The sequence below is a fragment of the Eleutherodactylus coqui genome, chromosome 2 (assembly GCF_035609145.1).
Source record: "Eleutherodactylus coqui strain aEleCoq1 chromosome 2, aEleCoq1.hap1, whole genome shotgun sequence".
In the NCBI taxonomy this organism is placed as follows: Eukaryota; Metazoa; Chordata; class Amphibia; order Anura; family Eleutherodactylidae; genus Eleutherodactylus; species Eleutherodactylus coqui.
Genome location: NC_089838.1, coordinates 317,123,189 through 317,147,784, shown reverse-complemented (window position 1 = coordinate 317,147,784; position 24,596 = coordinate 317,123,189). Strand labels below are relative to the sequence as shown.

At 49.6% G+C, this 24,596-nt stretch overlaps 1 protein-coding gene across 2 annotated transcripts; it reads right to left on the bottom strand.

The window, feature by feature from the left end:
• Positions 1-1,258: 1,258 nt before the first annotated feature.
• On the bottom strand, positions 1,259-22,764 carry NACC1 (nucleus accumbens associated 1). 2 transcript variants are annotated; one of them, XM_066593706.1, is made up of 7 exons: positions 22,639-22,764; positions 22,121-22,306; positions 9,358-10,254; positions 7,962-8,156; positions 6,551-6,656; positions 6,355-6,452; positions 1,259-6,169 (listed from the first exon to the last, which is right to left on the bottom strand). In XM_066593706.1, exons 3-7 carry the CDS (start codon positions 10,208-10,210, stop codon positions 5,916-5,918), a joined length of 1,506 nt encoding a protein of 501 aa, XP_066449803.1. In that variant the 5' UTR covers positions 10,211-10,254; positions 22,121-22,306; positions 22,639-22,764; the 3' UTR covers positions 1,259-5,915. The 2 variants fall into 2 exon arrangements, with proteins under 2 accessions (XP_066449803.1, XP_066449804.1); XM_066593707.1 differs by having other exon boundaries at positions 7,962-8,135.
• Positions 22,765-24,596: the final 1,832 nt, after the last annotated feature.

Below are 24,596 nucleotides of genomic sequence, written 5' to 3'. Positions count from 1 at the left end.
GGTCTCAAAACTAGCAGAGGTTAAACCGTTGATATGGACTTTGGCGGATGTGCCTGATGCATGTCTGTTAGTAGGTTTACAAGGGATGTGGGGACGCCAATGCCACGCAAGGCCTTCCAGAGGGCTTCTCTGTCGACCGAGTCGAAAGCCGCCTTTAGATTGACATACGCGACGAGGAGCAGTTTGATAAATTCTCTATGTATCTCTGAGAGGAGCCGAAGAGCGAGCATGGCGTCCATGGTGGAGCGGTCTGCCATGAAGCCCGTTTCATAGCAAAGTGGCATATGAAAGCGCTATCCATACGCGATGCATTTCGTACACTTCCGATACCAATGTATAGGGCTCACGCTGTGTGGTACGTAGTGAAATAGAGCCGGCTGCGATCTATTTCCCATGTGTATCGATAAGCAGTGTCTACACACGTGTGCATGACTCAATGAAAGTCCCTTTGGCTCTGATTGACTATATTCACCTTGTATAACACGGCCGTGCAATACACAGGTAATACCTGGTGAAACCACGGTCGTGGATATGAGCCCTAAGATGGCCACTTTAAAGCAGTTGATGGGACTTTGGGTGTTTTTTCTGTTGATGCCATCACCTACGGATAGCTATAGCTGATCAGCAGTGGTCCACCTTTCGGAAAACCTACTGATCAGCTATTTGCCCAGTACCTCTGTCACTGTGGTCAGCACTGGAAGCAGATAGCGCTGACAACACTGCAACAGCCCAATTTGGTACTGCAGGCACACCCCCCCACTGAATTTAATGGGTGCTGTGCCTGCAATACTAACCTGGGCCTGTTTGCGCTGACAGGGGCACCCAGAATCGGCTGATCGACAGGGATCCTGAGCATTGGACCCCCAACTGATCAGCTATTGAAGACCTATCCTGAGTATAAAACACCCAACGTCCCAAACAACCCCTTTAACTGCCGAAAAACTTGAACTTTCAGATTAAGTGCAATTACACCATAGTGTCCAGAACACGATACCAATGTCTTCTACAGGGTGGGCCACGGAATAGTAGCCCAACAGCACACACTTAAGAAAAGCTGTCTAAAAGAAAGTTTTGTTGCCTGTAGCAACCAATCACAGTGCAGCTTTCATTTTACCTCCGCAGATAGACTTCCATAAAAGTTTGTTGCTGGTCTACTTCTCGGCGGCTGACCCTGTACAACTCCCAGCATCCTCCAGTGCATAATACGCAGTTTTGTCGGGCAGCTCCCGGTTCAGGCAATAAAAAAAACAAGACGACATTTTTCATTTTTGTTAAAAACGTTTATTAATATGTTTTCAGATTTTTTTCCATAATGTGCAATGCTCCTGTCTCACAGTTAAGGGAACACACAGCGATATCTTGGCACTTAAAAGAGAGCAGAAGGGAAGGGACATGTAAAGTGAGCGATCTGGAAAAAAAACTGCAAAAAATTCCCCACCCCGCTGCGCAGTGGACAAGGGGACGGGGAAAGGTCTGTCAAAAGCATTTGTGATTCACAATCAAGAGTGTGCAATTAGTGAGTAGTTTGTTATGGCAGAAGGAAATATGGATTTTTATTTTTTTTAATTTTTTTTCCATTATTTTCTACAGTTAAAAAATAAAATTATTTAAAAAAACACAAAAAAAAAATACCGGCCCGGGGGAGGGGCAGGGAAATAAAAACCTCAGAAAGTATGCAGCCCTCCGCTCTGCTAATGTATCATCCTAAATGTTTACCAGTCTGTCTGTGAAAATGCCGTTAATATTGCCAACTAGCAAGGGAGTAAATCACATGTATCCTTCATCAAAACAATATTTTATAGGTTTAGATCAATTCTATCTATGGCTAAATTCGGAATAACTGTAGTGCCTACTGGCAGCCTGTAGGTGGTGCAGTAGGCCCTAAGTAAACTAAATAGCACCATCTAGTGTCCAAAATCCAGTACTACACTTACTGGATGTTCTTGTAGAGGGGAAATAGGCCTATAAAATATGAATTTAAAATATGTGAAATCTCCCTTTAAAGAAAAAAAAAAGGACTATGGTGAAAGTGTGGTCTGATCGTTAGCCTACGAAGATGAAAACGAAGTCTGCCTAAAAGAAAAGGAAAAAGGGGTATATACATTGTGCCATGCCACGCACCTCCGTATATACACATACACACAACGGATTAATTCGAGGGCTGCTTCTCTCATTCTCTCCATTCCCACCCCATATTGCCTGCAAAAATATTACTTCAAATATGTACATCCCGTTCCAGCCCTGCGACCAGAGAGCCTATCCGTGGGAAGAGAGGGGCCACTATATATATACACATATATATGTACACATAGGCAAGATATAGCTCAGACTCCTCGGCAGCCCTTCATCCGTCACTGCATATTGGGGGTTGGTAACAAACCCCTATAGCCCCATACGGTCCGTAGTATGAACGCACGATGTATGGGTTATATAGAATGCTAGGAGGTGGAAAGATGAGGGGGGCAAAGTATAAATCATGGGGGAGGGAGGGTTTGATGTCGCCAAGAATATGTATAATCCGGTTTACACAGCAACCGGCGTTCTCGCTAAGATCAGTGTATTAGCCTTAATGCAGAACTACAGTGTTATCTCGCCGCTACCGTATAGTTCCCTCTCTATCCCACCTCCGTCCTCCGAACCAGAAACTACAGGCTTCACCGTCCTCCTACAGGATAAGCTATACATATATTTACAAAATAAACACGTAATCGCACGCGCAGCAGGGGGCGCTGTGCAATGACACTCCGGCTCTCTCATAGGACTCCATGATTTGTTAATTGCCCACACGAAGCATTGGTTAGGGCAGAGGGGGAATTGTGTGTACTGGATTGGCTAGTGGCCAGCTGGGCATTTGCCCTGCAGGGGGAATGTAGAACTACATGGTGGTCAGCCAGATGGATGGTTGTCCTGTAGTGCAAGGACAGCCCGAGTCCGCCAACATAGGAGTGTCTAAACCAGAGCATCTGTCCGTTCTGGCATATATAATGGGGTCCCAAGCAAAGGACTTCCCTCTAGGATGTCCATAAGGCTTATGGACAGGGGCGGTCTTGAGGCTGCGGCCGTGCGGCAATGTGTTGGACTGCTACACAGCTGCAATTGAGCTGTTAAAAAAAAAAAATATCTCGCACAAGCAGATCACAGCAGCGACACAGCTAGGTGTACACTTGCGTAAAAAAAAAAATCGTCCCTGTTTTGTCCGTAAAAATGGACATCTTTTTCGCATACGTGCAGTTTCATATGGCCTCCATATTGGGTCCATGCGCCCATTTTTTTTTCTTTCACTCCCACAAAAGAAACTGAAACAAGCTCAATTCTATTTTTCTGCATTTCTTCTAAAAAAAAAAACAAAAAAACAAAAACACAAAAAAACGGATAGAACACAGACAGCATCCGCTTACTGTGCATTTCCGTTTTTTTTCTATCCCCACTAACTTGAATGGGCAATGCGATGAGTCTTTTTACACAGCCCGTGTCATCTGGAGTAATATGGGTCCGTATGCCAGCCATGTGGGGTCTGTTTTTGTTTTTTTTTATGGACTAAAACCGCTAGTGCCGGCCAGCGTTACACCGATGTCTACGGGGAAAAGTAAGTTGCTACCCGTGCCCAAAATACAACTGATTTTGCCTTATCTACAGAATACGGCCCCTTTTACACTGAACGATAACCACTCAGATTCTCGCAGGAAGCTGACCAATCATTCAGCGTAAATGCCGGCAGCGACCTAATAATGAATGATAATTCGTTTGGTCGGTCAGTGTCTGCCGGCATAAAGTCATCATGACTGGCGGTGGATGTGCAGAGTGATCTCCGGCCGCTCCTGCGTGAACCAACGGGATCGATTATCACTGGGACGACTGACGGGTGCTTCAGCGCCAAACAGTCATCTTGTGTAAAATGGACCCCAAATCACAGATCAGACATCACCCAGCAGGGGATCGTTAAAGGATTACCGCCCCATAATCATTACTGCCATGGCCTAGCTACTACCGCCCCCCAGTACTGCTGCACTCGCTCTTCGGGGAGCATCGCTGCTCACTCTGTGCTTTGCAAGTATAAAATGAGAACTTATGGTCTGCTTGTGTGGCGGGTACACAGCGCCCCCTGCCGGGGCTCAGCGGTATTATAGGAGTCATGGGAGAGCAGGTCATAGTTAGCGGCACAGTGCCCCAGCCCGGCGTGAATGGAAGCGCCTTACTCTATGTCTGCCCATCTCACTGGAACTCTCCGGGTGACCCAACCGGACATCTCTCTGAGCGGTCTGGTCGGACCACCGCCGACATAGTTAAATACTAAAACAGTCAAAACGCAGGTGCCAAGGCGCCCGCCTATAAGTAGATGAGCCGCACTACATACATACTGATTAGTGTGAGTCGTCTAATACAGTAAAATCAATACTTCTAGGGAAATCGCTTAGAAATCCGCCTTGTGCTACCGTTACTTAAAGGAGCCATTTAATGCTCGGTACATGAAGAAGGAAAAAGGAAAAAAAACTAACAAAAAGGGAAAACCTCAAGTAATGTAAGAAACTACCACCAGGGGGCGATCTCCCGAATCCAGCTGGATAGCATTACAGTGTGCTTGTCCTTATAATAGAGAGCAGCCATTTTGTAGACTGAAGGGGTCCTTTTCAGACCAATTAAGGGGCGTCGTTTACAATTAACCGGACACAACTGAAATTATCGATTGCCCATGTGACAGTAAACGACTTCACAACCCCTCTAATCAGCCAGTATGGGGGAGGGGTTCAGAGCAGAGGATTGTGAAAACCTATAGGAGCAGAAAAGTCCTAACGTCCAACCAGCAAAATGGCCGCCCTTCGTCTACTACAAACTTCTAATACCATGCAAAAATTTATAAAAGCTAGCGGGAACCTCGAGTCCCGAAACCGGTGACACCCGACACTCATGACGAACAGAAACGGGAACACTAAAAATAAAAAATGTGCAATTAGTAGCTGTGCAAATAAAGTCACCCGTGGCGGCCAATCAGATGTCAAGAAGACAAATTAGTAAAGAATCTGACTGGAAGCTACAGACGCAACAGGCCGCATTTATCGAAACGGTCGAACAGGAAGGCCGTCCTTGTTGCTCAAAACAACCAATCACAGCTTAGCTTTCATCTTGCCGCAGCACTGTGATTGGTTGCCATCGGCAACAAGGACGGTCTTCCTGTTAAACCGTTTTAGTCAATGAGGCCCAATATGATCTAAATCATTCATCTCCGATCTGCCGCTCTCCGGCCGCTGCCAAACTACAACTGTCTACATGCTGGGAGATGTAGTTCCACAACAGCTGGAGATCGCAGGATTGGGAGGATTATAACTTATTACGCTCCGGTGGTCGGCAGCACTCTCCTTTCCAGCAGCCGCGCACGCAAGGGGGAGGGGCTTCTAAAATGTAGCAAAGTTACTAAAAAGTAAAAGAAGGGAACTAAAAAGTCTCTCTTTCTCCCAGGACGCAGGATCTGGGTTATCCGGGGGGCTTCTACCCCGGCTGCACCAGAAAATAATGCAGACTATTTACAAGTTACCCCCCCAGCGAGCGGAAGGTCCGCTCCAGTTGGATGACAGCGATGGCGAGTATCTCTATACACTGATAATGGAGGCGCTATATAATGACACGGCGTAGTATAACTGCATACTGATAATGGAGACGTGGCGCTGTATAAATGATAGTATCTCATGCAGCAGTGTATAGTGATACCGAGTTCCTCCGCACCGCTTCCGAGGTCGTGCAGCAGCGTACAGTCATACTTAGCACCACCTACTACGGCATACAGACGATAGCCCATCTCCTGAGTGCCATATTGTCCGTTCTCCCTTCCCCTCTTCACTATAGCCAGAGATAGGGGGGGGAGGGGTATTTACAAATTATTTTTTTTTCTGGAAGAGGGGGGAGGGATCGTGCAAAACCCATCAGGGCATTCCCTCTCCCGGCTCGCCATCAAAGCCCGCAGTATGATCTCCAGTGGTGCCTCCGCCCATCAGATCAGGCTCCATTTTGCCGGTGTCGTTGATAAAGGACGTGTAGGCGTCTCCTTCGGCCATCAGAAGCTTCAGTTTGGGGATCCAGCTCTTGCGCACCACGCGCCGGGCGTTCGTACACATGTCTGCTGCAATGGCGTTCATCTCGCTCTCCTTGAAGTTCGGGGCGAAATTCTGACAGTAGACTAGAAAAAAAAAAGAGGGGTTAGTCAAAGGGTCGTTCCAGGTCTGTCACCGCCGTTCATGCAGTCATGGCTCCCACATTGTATATGTGGGCCGTCGGGCGGATGTCGTCCCTCTTGGACGAGCCGAGAGGCCAAACACAGAAAGATGTGAGAGAACATGAGGGGAGGCCAGGGGCCACACTTACACTTCACGGCGTGCAGAACCCGGCTGTCCAGGGGCTTCCTGCTGGGGTCATTGGTGGACGAGCGGATCCCAGTGCCGCAGCTGTTCGCTAGAGTGTTCCTGCGGTAATTGGGGGGGACGGACAAGAGACACGTCAGTATAGCACCACTATCTTGTGGAGCGTGCGCCACTTATTATTAACCCTTCCCATCACTCACCGGTCAAAGAAAGATGCCAGCAATCTGCGCAGCAGAACCTTGTGGCGCGTCCCGGCGCTGATATGACAGTTCATGAGCTGAGCGCGGGTGATGAACACGTTGGTGCCTGCAATGCAAAGAAAGGTTATCAGTAACCAACAGCGGTGAGGAACAGGAGGAGGAGGAGGAGGAACAGGAGGAGGAGGAGGAGGAACAGGAGGAGGAGGAGGAGGAACAGGAGGAGGAGGAGGAGGAACAGGAGGAGGAGGAGGAGGAACAGGAGGAGGAGGAGGAGGAACAGGAGGAGGAGGAACAGGAACAGGAGGAGGAGGAACAGGAGGAGGAGGAGGAGCAGGAGGAGGAGGAGGAGGAGGAGGAACAGGAGGAGGAGGAGGAACAGGAGGAGGAGGAGGAGGAGGAGGAGGAACAGGAGGAGGAGGAGGAGGAACAGGAGGAGGAACAGGAGGAGGAGGAGGAGGAGGAACAGGAGGAGGAGGAGGAGGAACAGGAGGAGGAGGAACAGGAGGAACAGGAGGAGAAGGAGGAACAGGAGGAGAAGGAGGAACAGGAGGAGGAGGAGGAACAGGAGGAGGAGGAGGAACAGGAGGAGGAGGAGGAACAGGAGGAGGAGGAGGAACAGGAGGAGGAGGAGGAACAGGAGGAGGAGGAGGAACAGGAGGAGGAACAGGAGGAGGAACAGGAGGAGGAAGAGGAGGAAGAGGAGGAGGAGGAGGAGGAGGAGGTTTACCGGGACTAATGGGCTATTTACACGGGACGGCTATCGCTCAAAGTTCATAAGTAATACCACCAATAGATTTAGGTAACAGTAAGGCCTGTGGCACATTGGCATATTCTGGAGTCGTGAGCTCCACAGACAGCAGGCAGCCCCCGTTATAGGACTGTGAGCTATTCGCATGGACGTTCTTTCACATGCACCGCCGGCCCACGTGAAAAAACTCACGGTATATCCTATTCCATTTCATATACCAATGCATGTCAATGTGCTGTGCCCGTGTATACCAATCAGCACACGGACTGGCACCCACTGCTGTCCAGCGCGAGTTGTGCCCAAGTCTCTGCGGTGCCACCTCCACTGACGGCTAGTGGGCACCTGGCCTAAGTAATTGGGAATGGTTACAAATAGTCCGGGTAAAGTTTGAGCTTTGTCGAGAGCCAATCGTGGAGCTCATGAGTCACTGCAGGTCAGTAATAAAAAAACCTTCCACCCTACATATAATCACCAGATCCACTAATACATTCACACCCATGATAATAGTATTGAGCAACCGCATCAGACACCATGCACATGCCAAGAGCTCGGACCTGTTTCAGCTCAGACAACGTTCAGTAAAGCCGTCTCCGTAATGCCCAACGTGACCATTGGAGGTGCCACAGCAGTGCAGAGGCATTAAGCAAGGCCCTGTGAAAGTACCTGTCACTAGTTCTATCTTTTCAGCCGGGTCTCCTTCTTCATACAATTTGGGGTGACAGCGGTTGCCAATCTGACTGATGAGCTCCGCGGGGAGGGTAGCGAGGTCCTGCTTGACACGCACACGGTTCCGGGAGTCTGAAAAGACGGGGTCCGGCAGAGCCTCCACCTTCTCAGCTGAAGAAGTCAAAGAATATTCTATTGGCAAGAGGACAGGTACACGTTATATCACACAACTGTAATACATACAAAGCCATAGATGCCCTCCTCACCCCAGAGATGGTCCATCAGTACATTGAGGTGCCCATTATATAACTGAAACCCGTGTTATCTAATGTACATCCTGCATTATACTCCAGAGCTGCACTCACTATTCTGCTGGTGGAGTCACTGTATACATACATTACTTATCCTGTACTGATCCTGAGTTACATCCTGTATTATACTCCAGAGCTGCACTCACTATTCTGCTGGTGGAGTTACTGTGAACATACATTACTTATCCTGCACTGCTCCTGAGTTACATCCTGTATTATACTCCAGAGCTGCACTCACTATTCTGCTGGTGGAGTCACTGTGTACATACATTACTTATCCTGTACTGATCCTGAGTTACATCCTGTATTATACCCCAGAGCTGCACTCACTATTCTGCTGGTGGAGTCACTGTGTATATACATTACTGATCCTGTACTGATCCTGAGTTAGATCTAGTCTTAGGCCTCCTGCACATGGGCAGATTTGCATTGCGAAATCCGGAGTGGGCGTCCGCCTCCAGATTCCACAGCAAATACCGCCCATAGTACCGTATACGATGGCAAACTCGATTTCCTTTACACAAGCGGAAATCGATTGCAATCTTCCACTTGCGGAGGAAAAATCCCAGCATGCTACGATTCTGTGTGAAGTCAATGGAAGCCGTCCGACCTGTGGCCCTTCCGCAATCATCACTGTGGAAAAGTCGCAGGATCCATGTGATCGCCTAACGATGGCGCGGCATAATCTGTACTGCGCATGTGTCCCGGCTGGCACATTTGCAGCACAGATTATGAAGACTGCGGACAGGTACGCGGGGTCACCGGCTGGGCACATAGTCGTATTCTGCTGCGGGATGCTGCATGCGGAATCTAACCTAGCCGTGTGCAGGCGGCCTTATACTCCAGAGCTGCATTCACAACTTTGCAGGCTCTAAAAGGTGAAATCCACAACATCCTGCTTGTTCGGTGTCTGCACAGCATCTACTCTTCACACCAGACACCGCACAATAATCTGATCTACAAAGAACGTCCTTGGCACCCAAGTAGTATCTAACAGAACTCTGAATACAGCTCTGGATGGGACTGGAGTATAAGACATGATGGTAAGGCTCACGTGTCGGAGGTAATACACATTATCTCACCGGTCTGGTTGACGTTCATCATGCTGTACATTGTATACATATTGCAGATCTGCCTGTACTGCTCCTCTGTGCCATCCTCTGTGACCTCCTCTTCCTCGTCCTCCTCGTGATACGATCCCGGACTGTCACTTGTGTATGCGCTGGATGTTCCTGGGCTCGTCCTCTCTGACCCTAGTGGGGCCACAGCCCCTGATGGCCCACTGGCTGCTCCTTGAGAGAAGCGTGGCACCTTTCTATTTGCCCCTCCAGCCTCTTTCTGCCCCCCATCCCAGAGTCTCTTGGCCACCGGAGTGCACTGCACCGAATCAGACTCTTGGCTCTCTGTTTTCACCCGAGGTGCCCGGGACGTGGAGTAGGATGATGATGATGACAGTGAGGCCACCGCCGTGGCTGCCGCTGCTGCTGCTACCGCCGCTGGGCTCGGGGGTTCGGAGCTCGGAGCTTCTTCAGGGTGTAAGCCTTGGGAGTCACAGCTGGGCGAGCTAACTTTTAGGAAAAACTCTGTCCCCTTCTCCATGATCTCCTGGATCTGCAGGAAGCCGGCCGTGTACATGAGGAGGAACTGATCCCCTACGTTCATGCTGAGTCGCCCGGTGTAGCAGAAGCTGAGGATCTGCTGGAAGGACTGAGGTTGGACCGATCCCGGCAGCTCCACCACAGGGTTCTTGCTGTTGTGGAAGAGGTCTCTGAAGTAGGAGCTGCTCGCCGCCAGCACGGCCCGGTGGGCTTTGAACTGGTGTCCGCGGACCACGACGGAGACATCACAGTACAGGCCCTGGAGGCGCTGCTCGTTCAGACACTCCAAGATACTATTCCCAAAGTTGGGGATCTCCATCTGCAGAGTCTGAGACATGATGTCTAATCAGGGGGGAAAGTGAGAGACGGAGGATCTAGAGGCTGCGGAGGGGAAGACAAAAAATAGGGATGGAGAAAAAGTTAAAAAAATTGAAAAAAACCCCATATAATTAAAAGTTTTACAACTTTCTAATATACTTTGTGTTTCGATTCTTCACCATTTTCAGGATGTTTGTTTGCGGTCAGTGAACTAATATATTGAAGATGATGAAGATGAAAGAAAAAGTCCATCAAAAAGTTGCAGAATTTTCCTGTTATGAGAAAAAGGTCAGAATAAACTTTCATCACCTAAATATAGGATAGGACATAAAAGTCTGACTGGTGGGGGTCGCTGCGACCCACCAGTCCCGGGCAGGGGCGTCCTGGGTCCCTCTGTCTTCATCACTAGGAGGAGGAGCTTGAATGGACGGGCGGCTGAGCATGCACACAATGGGACCTCCGGGAATAGATGCCATCTCTGGCAGCGACCCCTCCTGCATTCACGCTCCTCCTTACTGTTGGGGACAGGCGGGGAGGTTGCTTCAGGACCCCCACCAATCAGACCTCTCTCATCTATGGTATACACCCCTTCAGGCTAATATATGAGGTGAGTTGCGCCTCCAGTAGATTTGGAGACTCCGGGAAACTTTGGTTGTTTTCACTCGGAGCCGATTTGCTGCAGATCCTCCACAGCTGAAAAAAATCCGCCGCAAATCTGCACCAAAATCATGCAGATTTTTGGGGAGATTTGCTGTGGATATCATCCTTTCAAATGAATGGAGGATCTGCAGCACTTCGGCTCCATACGAAAGCTCTCTCTGGGCTAATCAACGGCGTACTAACGAACAAATATAGGGGGCGGGGCAAGTAAAAACAAGAAAAACTGCCAAAAATGACAAAGTGGTTACCTTCAGACTTTATATGTGATATTTCATTATTACGCTTTAAGCACACCGGCCAAACTTCTGCGCAAGTTCTGTCTATATCTGAGATGAACGGAACGCGCACGGATGAAGAACACATTCATTTGGATGGATCTATATGAACAGGGGATTCTTCACTTGGACCGATAGTCGCTGCCTGTCCGATCCTGGGATGAGATTAGGAAGTATAATGTGCCGTGTCCCGCGTGTCGTAGAGCACAGGACAAGGGAGTATGTGTGTGATCTACCATGCGAAACTTGGGCGCAACTCTTACTCTTGGCAGTGTGAAAATGACTTAAAGGCAGCCTGTCACCAGGTGTACGCTGCCCGAACTACGGCTTAGATATACCCACTGCCCTCATTCACTGCAGTGGTTTATTATAAACATACTTTGATGGCTGACTTGGGCACGGAGCTCCGAGTCTATGAGGGGGCCTCACCGGCCTCTCGCTGCCCGCATCATGTAGACTGACAGTCCCCTCCCTGTACACAGAGGGGCAGAGAGCCGTCTCTCCTAGGCCCGTGGGCAGAGGCTGGCACAGCCTATATATCGGAGACTTGTAGCTCTGTTCTCAAGTCAACCTTATTTTGAAACGCGGCATACGGGGCAATGGGCATAGCTGTCCCCCCGTCATGCTGCCTGTGGTTTGGGCAGCTCAACCCCCATGATGGGTCTCCTTTAACCCTTTCCAATCCACTGTCTGACCTCTGAAGACATTATGATTTAAGGCTGTACAGCTCCGATGTTGGAAGACGTCCGTCGGAGTTCTCTTACTGTATATTGCCAGCCTCTGCTGTCGGAGCCTATCCAACGTGTCACCTCATGCAGTACTGGCTTTAGCCAGCAGATAGCGCCATTGTATAACGGTAGAAAAAGAGTAAGCCCCCTAGGAAAACCAGGATACAAATTGGATTGGAATGGGTTAAAAGGGACAGAATTACAATACAGAACATCAGTCTTCCAGAATTGTCATTTTATAATAAATACAACCAGGGAATAAATATAAATGATGAAGGGGGGGGCATTGTTGTCTAATGAGAAGTTCTACAACATTTGTGGTTTGATTCCTCACCATTTTCAAGATCTCTGCTTGCTGTTAGTGAATGGGAACCTCTAGAGGCTGAGATCCTATCCTGATCCTGTCCAACCGATACAGATGCCTGACTGATCACAGTGTATGTAACAAGCCCACACTGATACATTGTAACAGACTGTAACAGGTTGGCACTGCCCATGCATTTAGCTCAGACTGGATGCAATTGCAACAAACTATCAGTTCTGAGAAGTATTATGTTAGAACTGGTTTTCAGCCTGTTGACATCATGCAGAGATCCTGAAGGTGGCGAGTAATTGGCACCTATAGGATGACTCGTGTCTCCTGGCACCAGGATAGAATGTATGGCATTTTAAGGATACGTTATCAATATCCCATATGATAATCCTGAGTGCCCCCTAATGCCCGGACAGCACCCCCCATCCACGATCAGCATCCATGCCAGTGCAAGATACCATAAATAGGAATGTCCATGCTTCATCATTAACATCAGTGGTCAGAAGCCTATGAAACCCCGGGCCCCAGGGGGCCACAAGAGCTCCAGACTACAACAGCTGGAGAGCAGCTACATCCATACAAGGCACCGATAGAACTGCTCTGCCATATGTATCACGGATCGCACTCTGGTCCTGGTTATAGGCAAGTGGTCATTAGAAGAGCTACTGTCCCTTACATGCCCGCCGTCTCCAGTATTCCTCATTCACTGCCTGTACTGACTGGGGGGGCACTAGAGAAGAAGCTGACCTCCCCCAATAAACCTAGATGGAGTGGCTGCCCACACATTCAACTCCTCATCACTGCGATCATCCTGGTGAAAGGGGAAGGGGGTGCGCCACGATATCAGCCAGGAGCGCCACCACCGGATACTTGGGTGCATCATACAGAAGAGAAGTCATGGCGAGTGGGATCCCCAACGCTCGCGTCTGGCATACAAACAGATCTTTTAGGCTTCGCTCGCACTAGCGCTTGTTGTGACTGATCCAGTTGAATTAAAAACAGAAATCAGACAACGGAAGTGAGATGGAAAGGATCCGCAAGCTTTACACTTACATGCACTTTACAGCATTTAAAACATGGTGGTGGCTCTTCAATGAACGTGGCTCAGTGGTTAGCACTGTCACCTTGCAGTGATGGCTCAGTGGTTAGCACTGTCACCTTGCAGTGCCGGAGTCCTGGGTTCAAACCTCATCAAGGACAACATTAACTTTGAAAAATTCCGTGGTCCGACTAGCACTCACAACTCCGGGACTGCAAGGCAGCAGTCTGAGCCACCGCACCGTTTAACCCCGGGGTTGGAGCCACCGCACCGTTTAACCCCGGGGTTGGAGCCACCGCACCGTTTAACCCCGGGGTTGGAGCCACCGCACCGTTTAACCCCGGGGTTGGAGCCACCGCACCGTGTAACCCCGGGGTTGGAGCCACCGCACCGTGTAACCCCGGGGTTGGAGCCACCGCACCGTGTAACCCCGGGGTTGGAGCCACCGCACCGTGTAACCCCGGGGTTGGAGCCACCGCACCGTGTAACCCCGGGGTTGGAGCCACCGCACCGTGTAACACCGGGGTTGTGCTCGGCTAACTATGGCCAACATCTGCAGGGGGATGGTATGTTCTCATTGTGTTTACTCTTCCCTTTCTTCTCAAGCACGGTGGCTCAGTCATTGGCACTGCTGCCTTGCAGTCTAGAGTTGTAGGTTTATATTTGATCGAGGCAGAGGTCTGTATTGTGTTCTTACATTCACTTTGTGTTTTTTCTTGTTGCTCTTTTATTTCTCAAGCACGGTGGCTCAGTCATTGGTACTGCTGCCTTGCAGTGCTGAAGCTGAAGGTTCAAATCTGACCAAAGGGGATGTCTGGATGGAGTTTTTTCAAAGTTGATGTTGCCCTTGATGAGATTTGAACTTAGGACCCCATTACTGCAAGGCAGCAGTGCTAACCACTGAGCCATCACTGCAAGGCAACAGTGCTAACCACTAAGCCACCACTGCAAGGCAGCAGTGCTAACCACTGAGCCATCACTGCAAGGCAACAATGCTAACCACTGAGCCATCACTGCAAGGCAACAGTGCTAACCACTGAGCCACATTTATCGAAGACAGTCGTCAGCAACAACTCCAACTGTCAATTCTGAAAACAGCCATAATCAGAGTTCTCACCAGTTGGGAGTTGTTGCTGACGACTGTCTTCGATAAATGTGGCTCAGTGGTTAGCACTGTTGCCTTGCAGTGATAGCTCAGTGGTTAGCACTGTTGCCTTGCAGTGATGGCTCAGTGGTTAGCACTGTTGCCTTGCAGTGATGGCTCAGTGGTTAGCACTGTTGCCTTGCAGTGATGGGGTCTTATACACACACATTTGAAATCACTGTAATCGTAGTGACCCACAGATAAAATTTCTGCAATTTTTGCTGCAGTGTGTAGGTTATAAAAACAAGACACCCCCCCCCCCCCCAAAAACTGCACAACTCCTTTTTTTCCCCATCTCCCCCACTCATTAGATTTCTGCAACTCCTTCAGTACATTATATAGTACCATCGTCCTGCAGACAAGGAGCCCTCAGATGGCGACATGGATGGAGAAATAAAGACGTCACGGAGCTTTGAAAGTAGGGTGGAGAAAACGAGAACTAAAATGCCTGTCCTTACGGGGTTAATGGCCTGCACTACGAGGCGCGCGGTTTGTTTGCTATAGTAGAGTAAGCTCGCCTGTATTGTTCTGCGGCTGCCGGCGTTTTACCCTCCAGGGAACGGCTCACGGGCTCCTCTAAGCTGTGCCACAGGCACCAATCCATGGCAGCCCGTGGTCCTACACAAGCCCCCCAGGCAGGCACGGCAAACGCACCCTGTGATCTTGATACGGAGAGGCTGTTTGCGCCAATTAAATGCTGCTGTCACCTCAATGGGTCTGCTGGAGATTGCAGAGCGCTCTCTCTGGCGAGTCCCACTGAAGTTAATGGAGCGATGGCCCTCGGGGATGGTATCTTGAGATCGGTGGGGGTCTCAGTGGTCAAACCCCACCAACATGCAAGTTATCTCCTATCCTATGGACAGGGGATGACGTGCAGAGATAGGAACACCCCTTTAAGAGAACCTTCTGTAGTATTGTATTGTCCAGCAGATACAACCGCCTACCCGCAGGGCAGGAAGCATCTGATCGTGGGGGTCCGGAGCGGCGGACACGTACAAGCACAAAGCCATCTCTGGCCGTCCCATAGAGAAGAACGGAGCGGTAGTGCCCACACGTGACCACCGTTAGTCATTGCGAGACACTCAGGACCTGTGTTCTCCTCATCGTGGGGGTCCCCAGCGGTCAGACCCCACTATCATGTACTTATCTCCTATGCTATAGATGGGGGATAAGTTATTTTTCTGGGACACCTTTAAGAGCCACACAATTATTATTACTTTTTTTTCTCATTTTCCCCGCAGAATCCAAAACGTTTGATTTTCACGTCTACATGGCGGTTTCCGGCCTTATTTACCACGAACCGGAGACCTTTCAGAAAGTTTGGAGTATTCATAGGAATTAGTCAGCAACTTTTAGTCCTATGAGCTGAGAGTAGGTGACTCGCTGAGTCCGGGGATGTAAGTGTTATACTTACCTCCCCCGTCATTCCCCCGCTGTCCAGCGCATTGAGCGGCGCTGCTAAGTCGTCTGGAAATTCTAGTTTTATAATGGTCGGACCACTTACAGCGCTGCTCAAAGCACCAAACAACAGGGTAACAACAGGGAGGTAAGTATAACACTGACATCCCCGGACTCAGCGGGACACCTACTTCCAGCCCATAAGCCTAGCTGACAGTAGGTGACCGAGTCTCTTTGTAGACTATTCTTTAACCCCTTAACAACCACCCTAACTTCTTTTGACGGGTACTGCATTAGTAGCGCGCTGCAGGCCTCCCATGCCAGGGTAGGCGGGTGCTGGGCTTTCGGATGACAACTGGGCACTTGGTCTAACATCAGGAACCGAAGAAACCTTGGATTCACTGTGTTTAACCCTTTACACGCCGCAGTCAGTGCAACCACAGCATGTAAAAGGCTGACAGAAGGAGGGGGCTCCCTCTATCACCTGTTTGACCCCCGCAATGTGCTCACAGGTCTGCCAGCTACGGTGGTCTATGAGGCTCAGCATAGCAGTGTATTAGAAGAATGATAGAAGATTGTGACAATCAGGTCCCCTAGTGGGACCAAAATAAAAAAAACATCATCAGAACCCACCTTACACCCTTTGTTTTATATTATATATATACACAATGACACGTGGTATTGCTGCGTTCATTATGACCCAGAAGAGAAGGCTAGTACATTATGTAACCGGCACGGTGAGCGTCATGATAAAAGGAAAAAACAAAATCGTGGCGAAGATAGCTGATTTTACCGATCCTGCCTTACAAAAAACGGAATAGAAAGGGATCAAAACGTTGCAAGGTTAAACAAATGGTACCATTAAAACGTATGACTCCTCCCACAAAACGAAGAGCCCTTCCGCAGCACAAGTGACAAAAACATTTTCAGGGGTCACTGAATGAAGTGATAAATAAAAATATGTTTATTACCGGTAATTAAAAAAAACAAAAACAACAACTATCTAACTTTGGTGTCGGTGTTATTGGACCAGCCGGCTGATTACATGTAATATATCATTTATACCGCGCAGTAAGTGCCATTAAAAAATTAAAGACACGCCAAAGTCGCAGATGTAATAGAAAAAGAAAAAAAATGTTAGACGTTCCCAAAAAACTGGATAAATAAAGACCAGAGTTCATCCTGCAAAAAAACGGCCCCGTGGAGCTCCGCGGACGGAGAGATAAAAAGGTTCTGGCTCTTGGAAACCGCCGGCACGAGAAAATCTTTAAAAAAATAAAATAAAAAAATATAGGGGGAGTCTTCGGTGTACAAAACACGCAAAACATAAAACAAACAAAAAAAACTAGCATAAAAACTTCATGTCGCTGGAATTGTGCCGACCCGAGAATAGCGATATAGTATTTATGTCGCACGCTGAACAAAATAATGAAATCCAAAAAACAAGTAGAAGAATTTTTTTCCCCAATCCCCCTTAAAAAAAAAAAAAAAAAAATTTACAAAAAGTTATACAGTACTATATATAGTAGATATATAAAGACATCTTGTCCCGCGAAACATAAACCCTCCTACGGCGACGTCAGCGGAAAATAAAAAATGTTCTGGCTCCTGGAATGCGACAATAAAAAAAAAAAAAATTGTTGGTCATCAAGGCGCAAACAGGCTTGGTCACTGAGGGGTTAAAGAATTATGAAAAATGCTAATCTAACAGATTTTTATATACACAATTTACCAAAATTGGTAAAAAGACCTGTGTTGTATGGATGATTACACATTTGGGGATCCCCATACAGCAGCCCCTCACATATAATAGTGATTGGTTCGGGGGCGGCCGCTGCACGCCCAATCCATAACTAACTGCTCATTGGTTCTGAAGCCCCAAAAGGTCAAGCAGAAGTTATACAATTAAAGGGGTTTTCCACAACAACTTGGTCCTTTCTGGTTGCTTCTGACCGGGACATGTGACTGCTGCAGCCAATCACTGCCTATAGAGGCTCACTGCTGTGGCCAGTGATTGGCTGCGGCAGTCACATGTGTTGGTCAGAAGCAACCAGGAAGGACAGAGGGGTGGTGAAGCAATTTTAAGTTTTGGAAAACCCCTTAAAAGAACATGAAGCAGATAACTAATACAGAGGACACAAGTCCTTGTATAAGAACAGTCAGGAAGAGCTGCTGGAGGCTGGAAATCACTTCCTATGTGGGGACAGCAGCGTCCCCAGGGGTCAAACAGAAGAAACAGTGCATCAGAAATAACCCGCCGTATGAAGGAGCTGTTGACTCCAGTGCAGGGCATGCAGTACCGTGCTGTACTGTAGAGAGGCGCTAGAAGGCACAAGCACTTCAGCAATTGAGCCGGACCCCAAGAAGACACCCCTCCTCTACTCTACCATCTATAGGGGGACCCAGTGCAGGACCCCACTACTCTACGGGGCCGGGATACTATAAGGGCATTCCAGTTTCAGCAATCAAACATCCAATGTACAACAAAACTTCTATTATACTTCATCTACAATTCCTAACATTGTAAAAACCTCTGCTTGCTGTTAGTGAATGGAAAGTCCAGAGAACGTCCCGATCGTGTGATGCCAGCTCACTAGACCCTTCATCTCATGATCAGGACATCCGTTCATGCTCTAGAAGGAAGGTTCCCATTCCGATCCTGAAGCTGGTGAGACTAACAGACAGAGTATATCAGAAAGCTGCAGAACATTTCACTACATGATGGTCAACTAGACTCCCCATTTAAAGGGAATCGGTCAACATCTTGGAGCCCCATAATAAAAGACATCATGGAGCTCAAAGGTGAGGGAACGGTGGGGGTGCCGTGTCCGATACTCACCGGGTGCCCCGATCCAGTGCTCACAGCGTGACTCTTTTTAGAAAGGTCTGTGCACACGGTCTCCCATAGAGATAAATGTGAATGAGAGCGCATGCATAGACCCATCCGAAAAGTCACACTGTGGGCACGTGCCAACTCCAAGGGGATACAGTGCAGGAACGGGGCACCCGGTGGGTATCAAACATAGCTCCCCCCCTTCCTATGCCATCATGGAGCTCAAAGGTTCCCTTTAAAGTCAGTCTCAGATGGGTGCATTATGGGTACATTTTTGCACCCCATTTTAAGGACAAATATGCCAGCCCCGCCACGTTTGTACTGCCCTGAGCTTAGAGTGGCACAGATCCCCATGATGCTGCCAGGTTGGGGGAATAGACTGGAATATTCATCCATAATATGGGTGCAAAAATGTACCTGTAAGCAGCTTACCTGGAACCAGCCAACAGGTCCGCCCCTTAGGCCTGACTTACATTGGTTAAGTAGATGGTCATACAGGCAGGCCAATTAGTAAAAGCACGGCCACTCCACTAATGTAAACCCTGGGGTGAGTCAGTGGTAGAGCAGACAGCATAGTTGTCGCCCACTTGCCCTCTCCATGTGTAAACAGCCCGGAAAGTGCACCGAACAGTGTGTAGGTGATTGGAATAGCAGTAGACAATGGGATTGGTTATTCGGGGCCCAGTAAACGGACTATTGTAAAGACAAGCACAGAAATGTGAGGGCAGGTCAAAAACTGGGCCCAGTTACTTGACCAACGTAAACCAGGCCTTACAATCAGTGACTTCTTCTCCTCCAATATTACTGTGTGATAGGGGGATGGGGGTTACTGTACGCAGTCTGGGGTGTCCTTGAAGCAATTCCTTCTGAGACTCCTTACAAGTAAAGGAGTCCTCATTAATATCCTGACCCACTTATTATGTAACTGATGTGTAAAAGGACAGATCTCCCCCAAGACGGGCGGCTGGAGAGGAGCCTCGGTGACCATTTCCTTCTCCATGTCCATTGGCTACCTAAAGCTACAATATGTAAACCAGCAGCCGCGTTACTCACCTTACAGACGTCATTAGGGCATCTTAAAGGAGTTGTCCCCTACCCACAGGTTAGAGGAGAACTATCTGATTGGTGGGGGTCTGACTACTGGGACCCCAGCTGATCCTAAGAACTGGGGTGCAGGTTGCCCCTAATGAAGAGCGTGACATTTGCACACAGGACCGCCAGAGAGAGACGAGATCAAGTGCTTGGCTATTCCCGACGCTCCCACTGAGATGAATGGGGCGTTCAGCCAATGGGCTGCTGGGACCTTTACTACTGATGGCCCATCCAGCACTTGTTCTATCCGCCTGCTTCCCCGGGGTCTATGTCCACATGATGCTTCCTCTCTGGTTCCTCCCCTTCCCATTCAGCGGCCGGCTCTCATTCACTCCGGGGGCCGGCTCTCATTCACTCCGGGGGCCGGCTCTCATTCACTCCGGGGGCCGGCTCTCATTCACTCCGGGGGCCGGCTCTCATTCACTCCGGGGGCCGGCTCTCATTCACTCCGGGGGCCGACCCTCATTCAGTCTCGGCCGACCCTCATTCAGTCTCGGTCGACCCTCATTCAGTCTCGGCCGACCCTCATTCAGTCTCGGCGATGTTTTCTTAAGTTACGTTTATACTTAGCAGAAATGTTGTGGATTTTTTCCGCAAAAAAATCTAAAGCATTTCTGAAAAAGGGTCAGAATTTGCGCCATTGAGATTTGGACTCTAAATCAGCTGCGTATCTGCAGCGACAGCCCCCCGCCCGCACTGTCAGCGCATCCTGGCCCCCGGCAGCCTCTGGTGAGGGCAGCTGGTCAGGTGATGCAGAGATAGTATCACCTGACCAGCGCTGCGGCGCCCTCTAGAGGCTGTCAGGTGAAGGGGTGCGCTGATTTAGAGTCCAAATCTCGATGCCGTGAATTTTGACAGGTTCTTCTGCAGAAAAGGCTGTGATTTCGCTGTGGAACGTTCCGCAGCCTTTCTGTGAGAACATTTAAAAAAAAACAAAAAAACGTTTCGGCGCGGGACAACCCCTTTAAGCTTACAGTTAACTAAAACCCCCAAGTCCTTCTCCATGTCAGTGTCCCCAGTGGTTCCCATGTAGTGTATAATGGTGACATGGATTTCCTGCCCGTGTACATAGACTGACGCCTCGCCTGCCCCCATTTCCCCAGCTCTCCATATGCCCGCACACTGATCGCCATGTACGGGTATCCTGCCCTCTCGTACATAGTCTGTCTGTTGTAATTACTTCTAGCTCTCCTCGCTATTGGCCGGAGCTCAGTGCGTTGGCGCTGCGTTCCTCCAGTGAGGGGGATAGATACATCACAAGTTACTCAGCAGGGATGTGATTGTTACTCCAGGACGGATCAGCCGGTTATCCTCCACGGCTGCGGCACTCCATCCTGCCGAGAGATCAGAGATGGGGTTTCTCTGCTCGGGACCCCCAGGCTGCTGTCAGTGCAGCCCCCTGTCCGGTAGTGCAGACGCAGACTGGGCAGCTCTGTCTGCACAGGGATCAGCAGGGAGACCCCCTGCAGACCCCGCTGACCAACTACTAATGGCCCGTCTTCTGGACGGGTCATTAACAGCAGTAGCCTGGGACAACCCCTCTCGGACCCCGTTTCTCAGGATTGGTGGAGGTCCCAGTGATCAGATAATCATCCCCTAAATACTGGATCCAGGATGACTTGGACGGCCCCTTTAGGGTTAATAGCGGCCGGGGGGATGGGGGGGGGGGGGGGGGACATCTTAGTAAAGGGACTTTTTTTCTCAACTATGGCTACAAGTGTTTTTAAAAAACTCTATACCAGCGGACCTTGCCCCTCCCCCCCGCGGTCCTTGCCCCTCCCCCCGCGGTCCTCCTAGTCATTGTTGAGGAACACAACACCCCCGACCACTGCAGCCAATCAGAAGCCGTTCCCCCGACATAGTGACCCCCAGTGTCTGAGCGGTCGGTGGTAGTCGCTCCCAACCACAAGCGGGGGGAACGTCGGGGGAGTTTATTTTAACCCTTTTGCAGCCATAGTTTAAAATATGGCTTGCACCCAGACAAATCCTTTAAGGATTACTTGGTGCCCCCGTTGTGCCTCATCCCCGGGGGGGCATTATAAGGGCTTAACAAGCCAGTATGGGGGAGGGGTGCTGCACTAATATGGGGGCCCTCACACTCAGTATATGACAATGGAGAGGAGTCAGGTTATATCTTACACTGACTATTACACGCTGGTATCTGCAACAGTGTCCCCATGATAAACACTCCTGGCACAGGAGGATATGCATTATATTACACCATATTATATCTTACTGCTGATTATGCACTTCATATAGCCCCAGATTATGTGCAGGTAGTTGGGGGCGGGGCATGCTGTGGATATCCACCCCCGTATCCCCCCTGCTGCTCATCTCATGTGGAGTTGATACTGTTCATAGCCGAGGACCCCTGAGAATGGGATAAATAAAGATGGCGGCACCGGCTCCCCGCAGATAACACACTACATAACAGGGGGGGCACATACCCGGATGGTCGGTCCTCCTGCTCTCACCGCGGTCCGCTCCCCCCGGTTCCCGCTTCCGGCGATCGGGTCTCAGCGGCTCCGGCAGCAACAGCGGCCATTCATCGCCAGCAAGGGGAGAGCTAGCGAGCGCCGAGAACACCACAGCCACAGGGAGGAGGCAACGAGCGCCGATCACAGCGAGCCAGACTGTGGGAAGAGATAGACAGGCATCATTAGCGGAGCGCCGAGCAGAACGAGCCAGACAGTAGGAGGGGGGAAGAGACGGCGAGCAGGGGAGATAAATCGAGCGCCTATATGAATGAGACAGACTGCAGACAAACGATGAATAAAAACGCGAGGCGGGGAGGAAAAGAAACGTGAACGGATAGCGAGGAGGACCGGTGCGGAGGAACGGGAGGGGGCGGAGCAATGAGTGCAAGATGGGGGAAGATGCGAACAGGCTTATGGACGGGACGGGCACATCTGGGAAGCAGCGCCGGTCAGTAAGCGGGGAGGAAGATGCAGACAGCGAAACATACCGCGGAACCGGTCACGTTAGCTGAAGAAGCGGAAAGACCGAAGACCGTCAGACGGCAGCTCGGAGCGCAGACTATGGGTTACATAGGCAGGCGAAAGAGAACAATGGCCGATACAATCCACCAGACAGACTGCCTAGGAGGCATAATAGAGCACCGAGCGGGGCCAGCTCAGGACCCGCACTAGAGGGGGGGGGAGATGACAGAGATCATCGAGCAGACTACATTCCCAGAGGGTGGATAGACAGGAATGCCGAGCTATGGAGCAGACAACGGGCGAGATAGGCAGGACGGCTAAGAGATTACGGAGCGATAGAGCAGACACCCAGGGGAGATGAATGGAGCATCGAGCTTCCAAGAATAGACAGAAAGGAAAATGCAAACACAGGAGAAAAAAGTAGATTACCGAGCGGTGGAGTCAGATAGGCGCTGCAGACACAGAGGGGGCGACGAGGCAGAACTGCGTCCTGTTAGTGGTCGGCTGGGCACTGCTGAATATAATACAGCCCTCGAAATGAAATAGATTAAAGTTATATTACAGATGCAACATTGTAGCTACATTACAGGGATGCATTACTACATGTTATTTACCCTCCAGCAGTCCGGCAGGTGGGATACAGTCTTCTTTGCCCCCCCCCCCCCCCCCCCCCCCCCCCCCAGTTACTTTTTTCTGATTTGGTGCAGTGACAATTTTTTTTTTCTTTGAAAAAAATGCAGCGTCGCCCGACGGGCGTATCACAGAGGAGGCGTAATCACAACGTGTGACTTCATTATAAAGAAATTACAGGGCCGCTCTGGGTGGGAGTGGGGACTCACAACTCACGTCATCTCAGACATCACAGATCAAAACGCACAAAAACCCCCAGAGAGGGCCACTGCTCTACTGCCCCGTTTGGGGAGCAAATAATCCCTGCAGCCGAACGGCATCATCTCTGGACGGAACCAAACCGCGCCAGACGGACCCCTTGACTATGTCTTTCCGCTTAGCTGCCCGGCATTCCCCCGGACGCAGATGTGAAGGCGTCTTTATTTTTGGCAGACCTCCTGAAGGTTCTCTACATATAATAATAGTCTTTATATCGTGCCAATATATTCCGCAAGTCAGAGGTAACGTACACAAAATAAGTCACAACACAGTAGTAAAGCGTTGGACAGCTCAACTCACAAGAGCTTATAGACCATACAGAAGTAGAGGAGACACCAGATAAAGGAGCTTGTCCTGTACTACTATACTGGCGTAACTATAGAGGGTGCAGGGGATGCAGTTGCACCCGGGCCCAGGAGCCTTAGGGGGCCCATAGGGCCTCTCTTCTCCATATAGGGAGCCCAGTACTATGAATGAAGTATTATAGTTGAGGGCCCTGTTACAGATTTTGCAGGGTCAGTTTTCCAAGTGGTAGATGAAGAAGAGTTTAGATTAGGGAATGTGGTAGGTCTTCTTAAAATGATGTGTTTGTAGGCACACCTAAAGCTATGCGTGTTGGGAAATAACCCAATTGCCTGGGTAGCGCATTCCACAGAACTGGTGCAGCTCTGGAGAATTATTGGAGACGGGAGGATTGGATTACATGGGAATTTAGTCTAAGGGTCCTTTTACATGGCATAGCAAGTGAGTTGTGTTGATTTACATGTAACTGTTCCATAATCCAGAGTATTTGATAAGTTGGCACCTCTCTGTTCCCGCTTGAGCAAGACCAGCTATGGTCAAAACGTTGCAGTATTTCATGGGGGAATAAAGGATATTGGATTTTGTTGCACCACCTATGCCGCCACATATTTTCTCAAAAGAGTATTGAAGTGGTAGTCGCGGTTTAGACTCCATGGTGGCCTTGCATTAATTAGTGCCTCGCTGTTAACAACTTTTCAAGTTGTGCTGGTGGCGCATTATCTTTTTTCTGTTCGACCTGACAAGTATCGTCGCCTGCGTCCGTGGTGGAGACTTTTCAGATTCATGGCAAGAC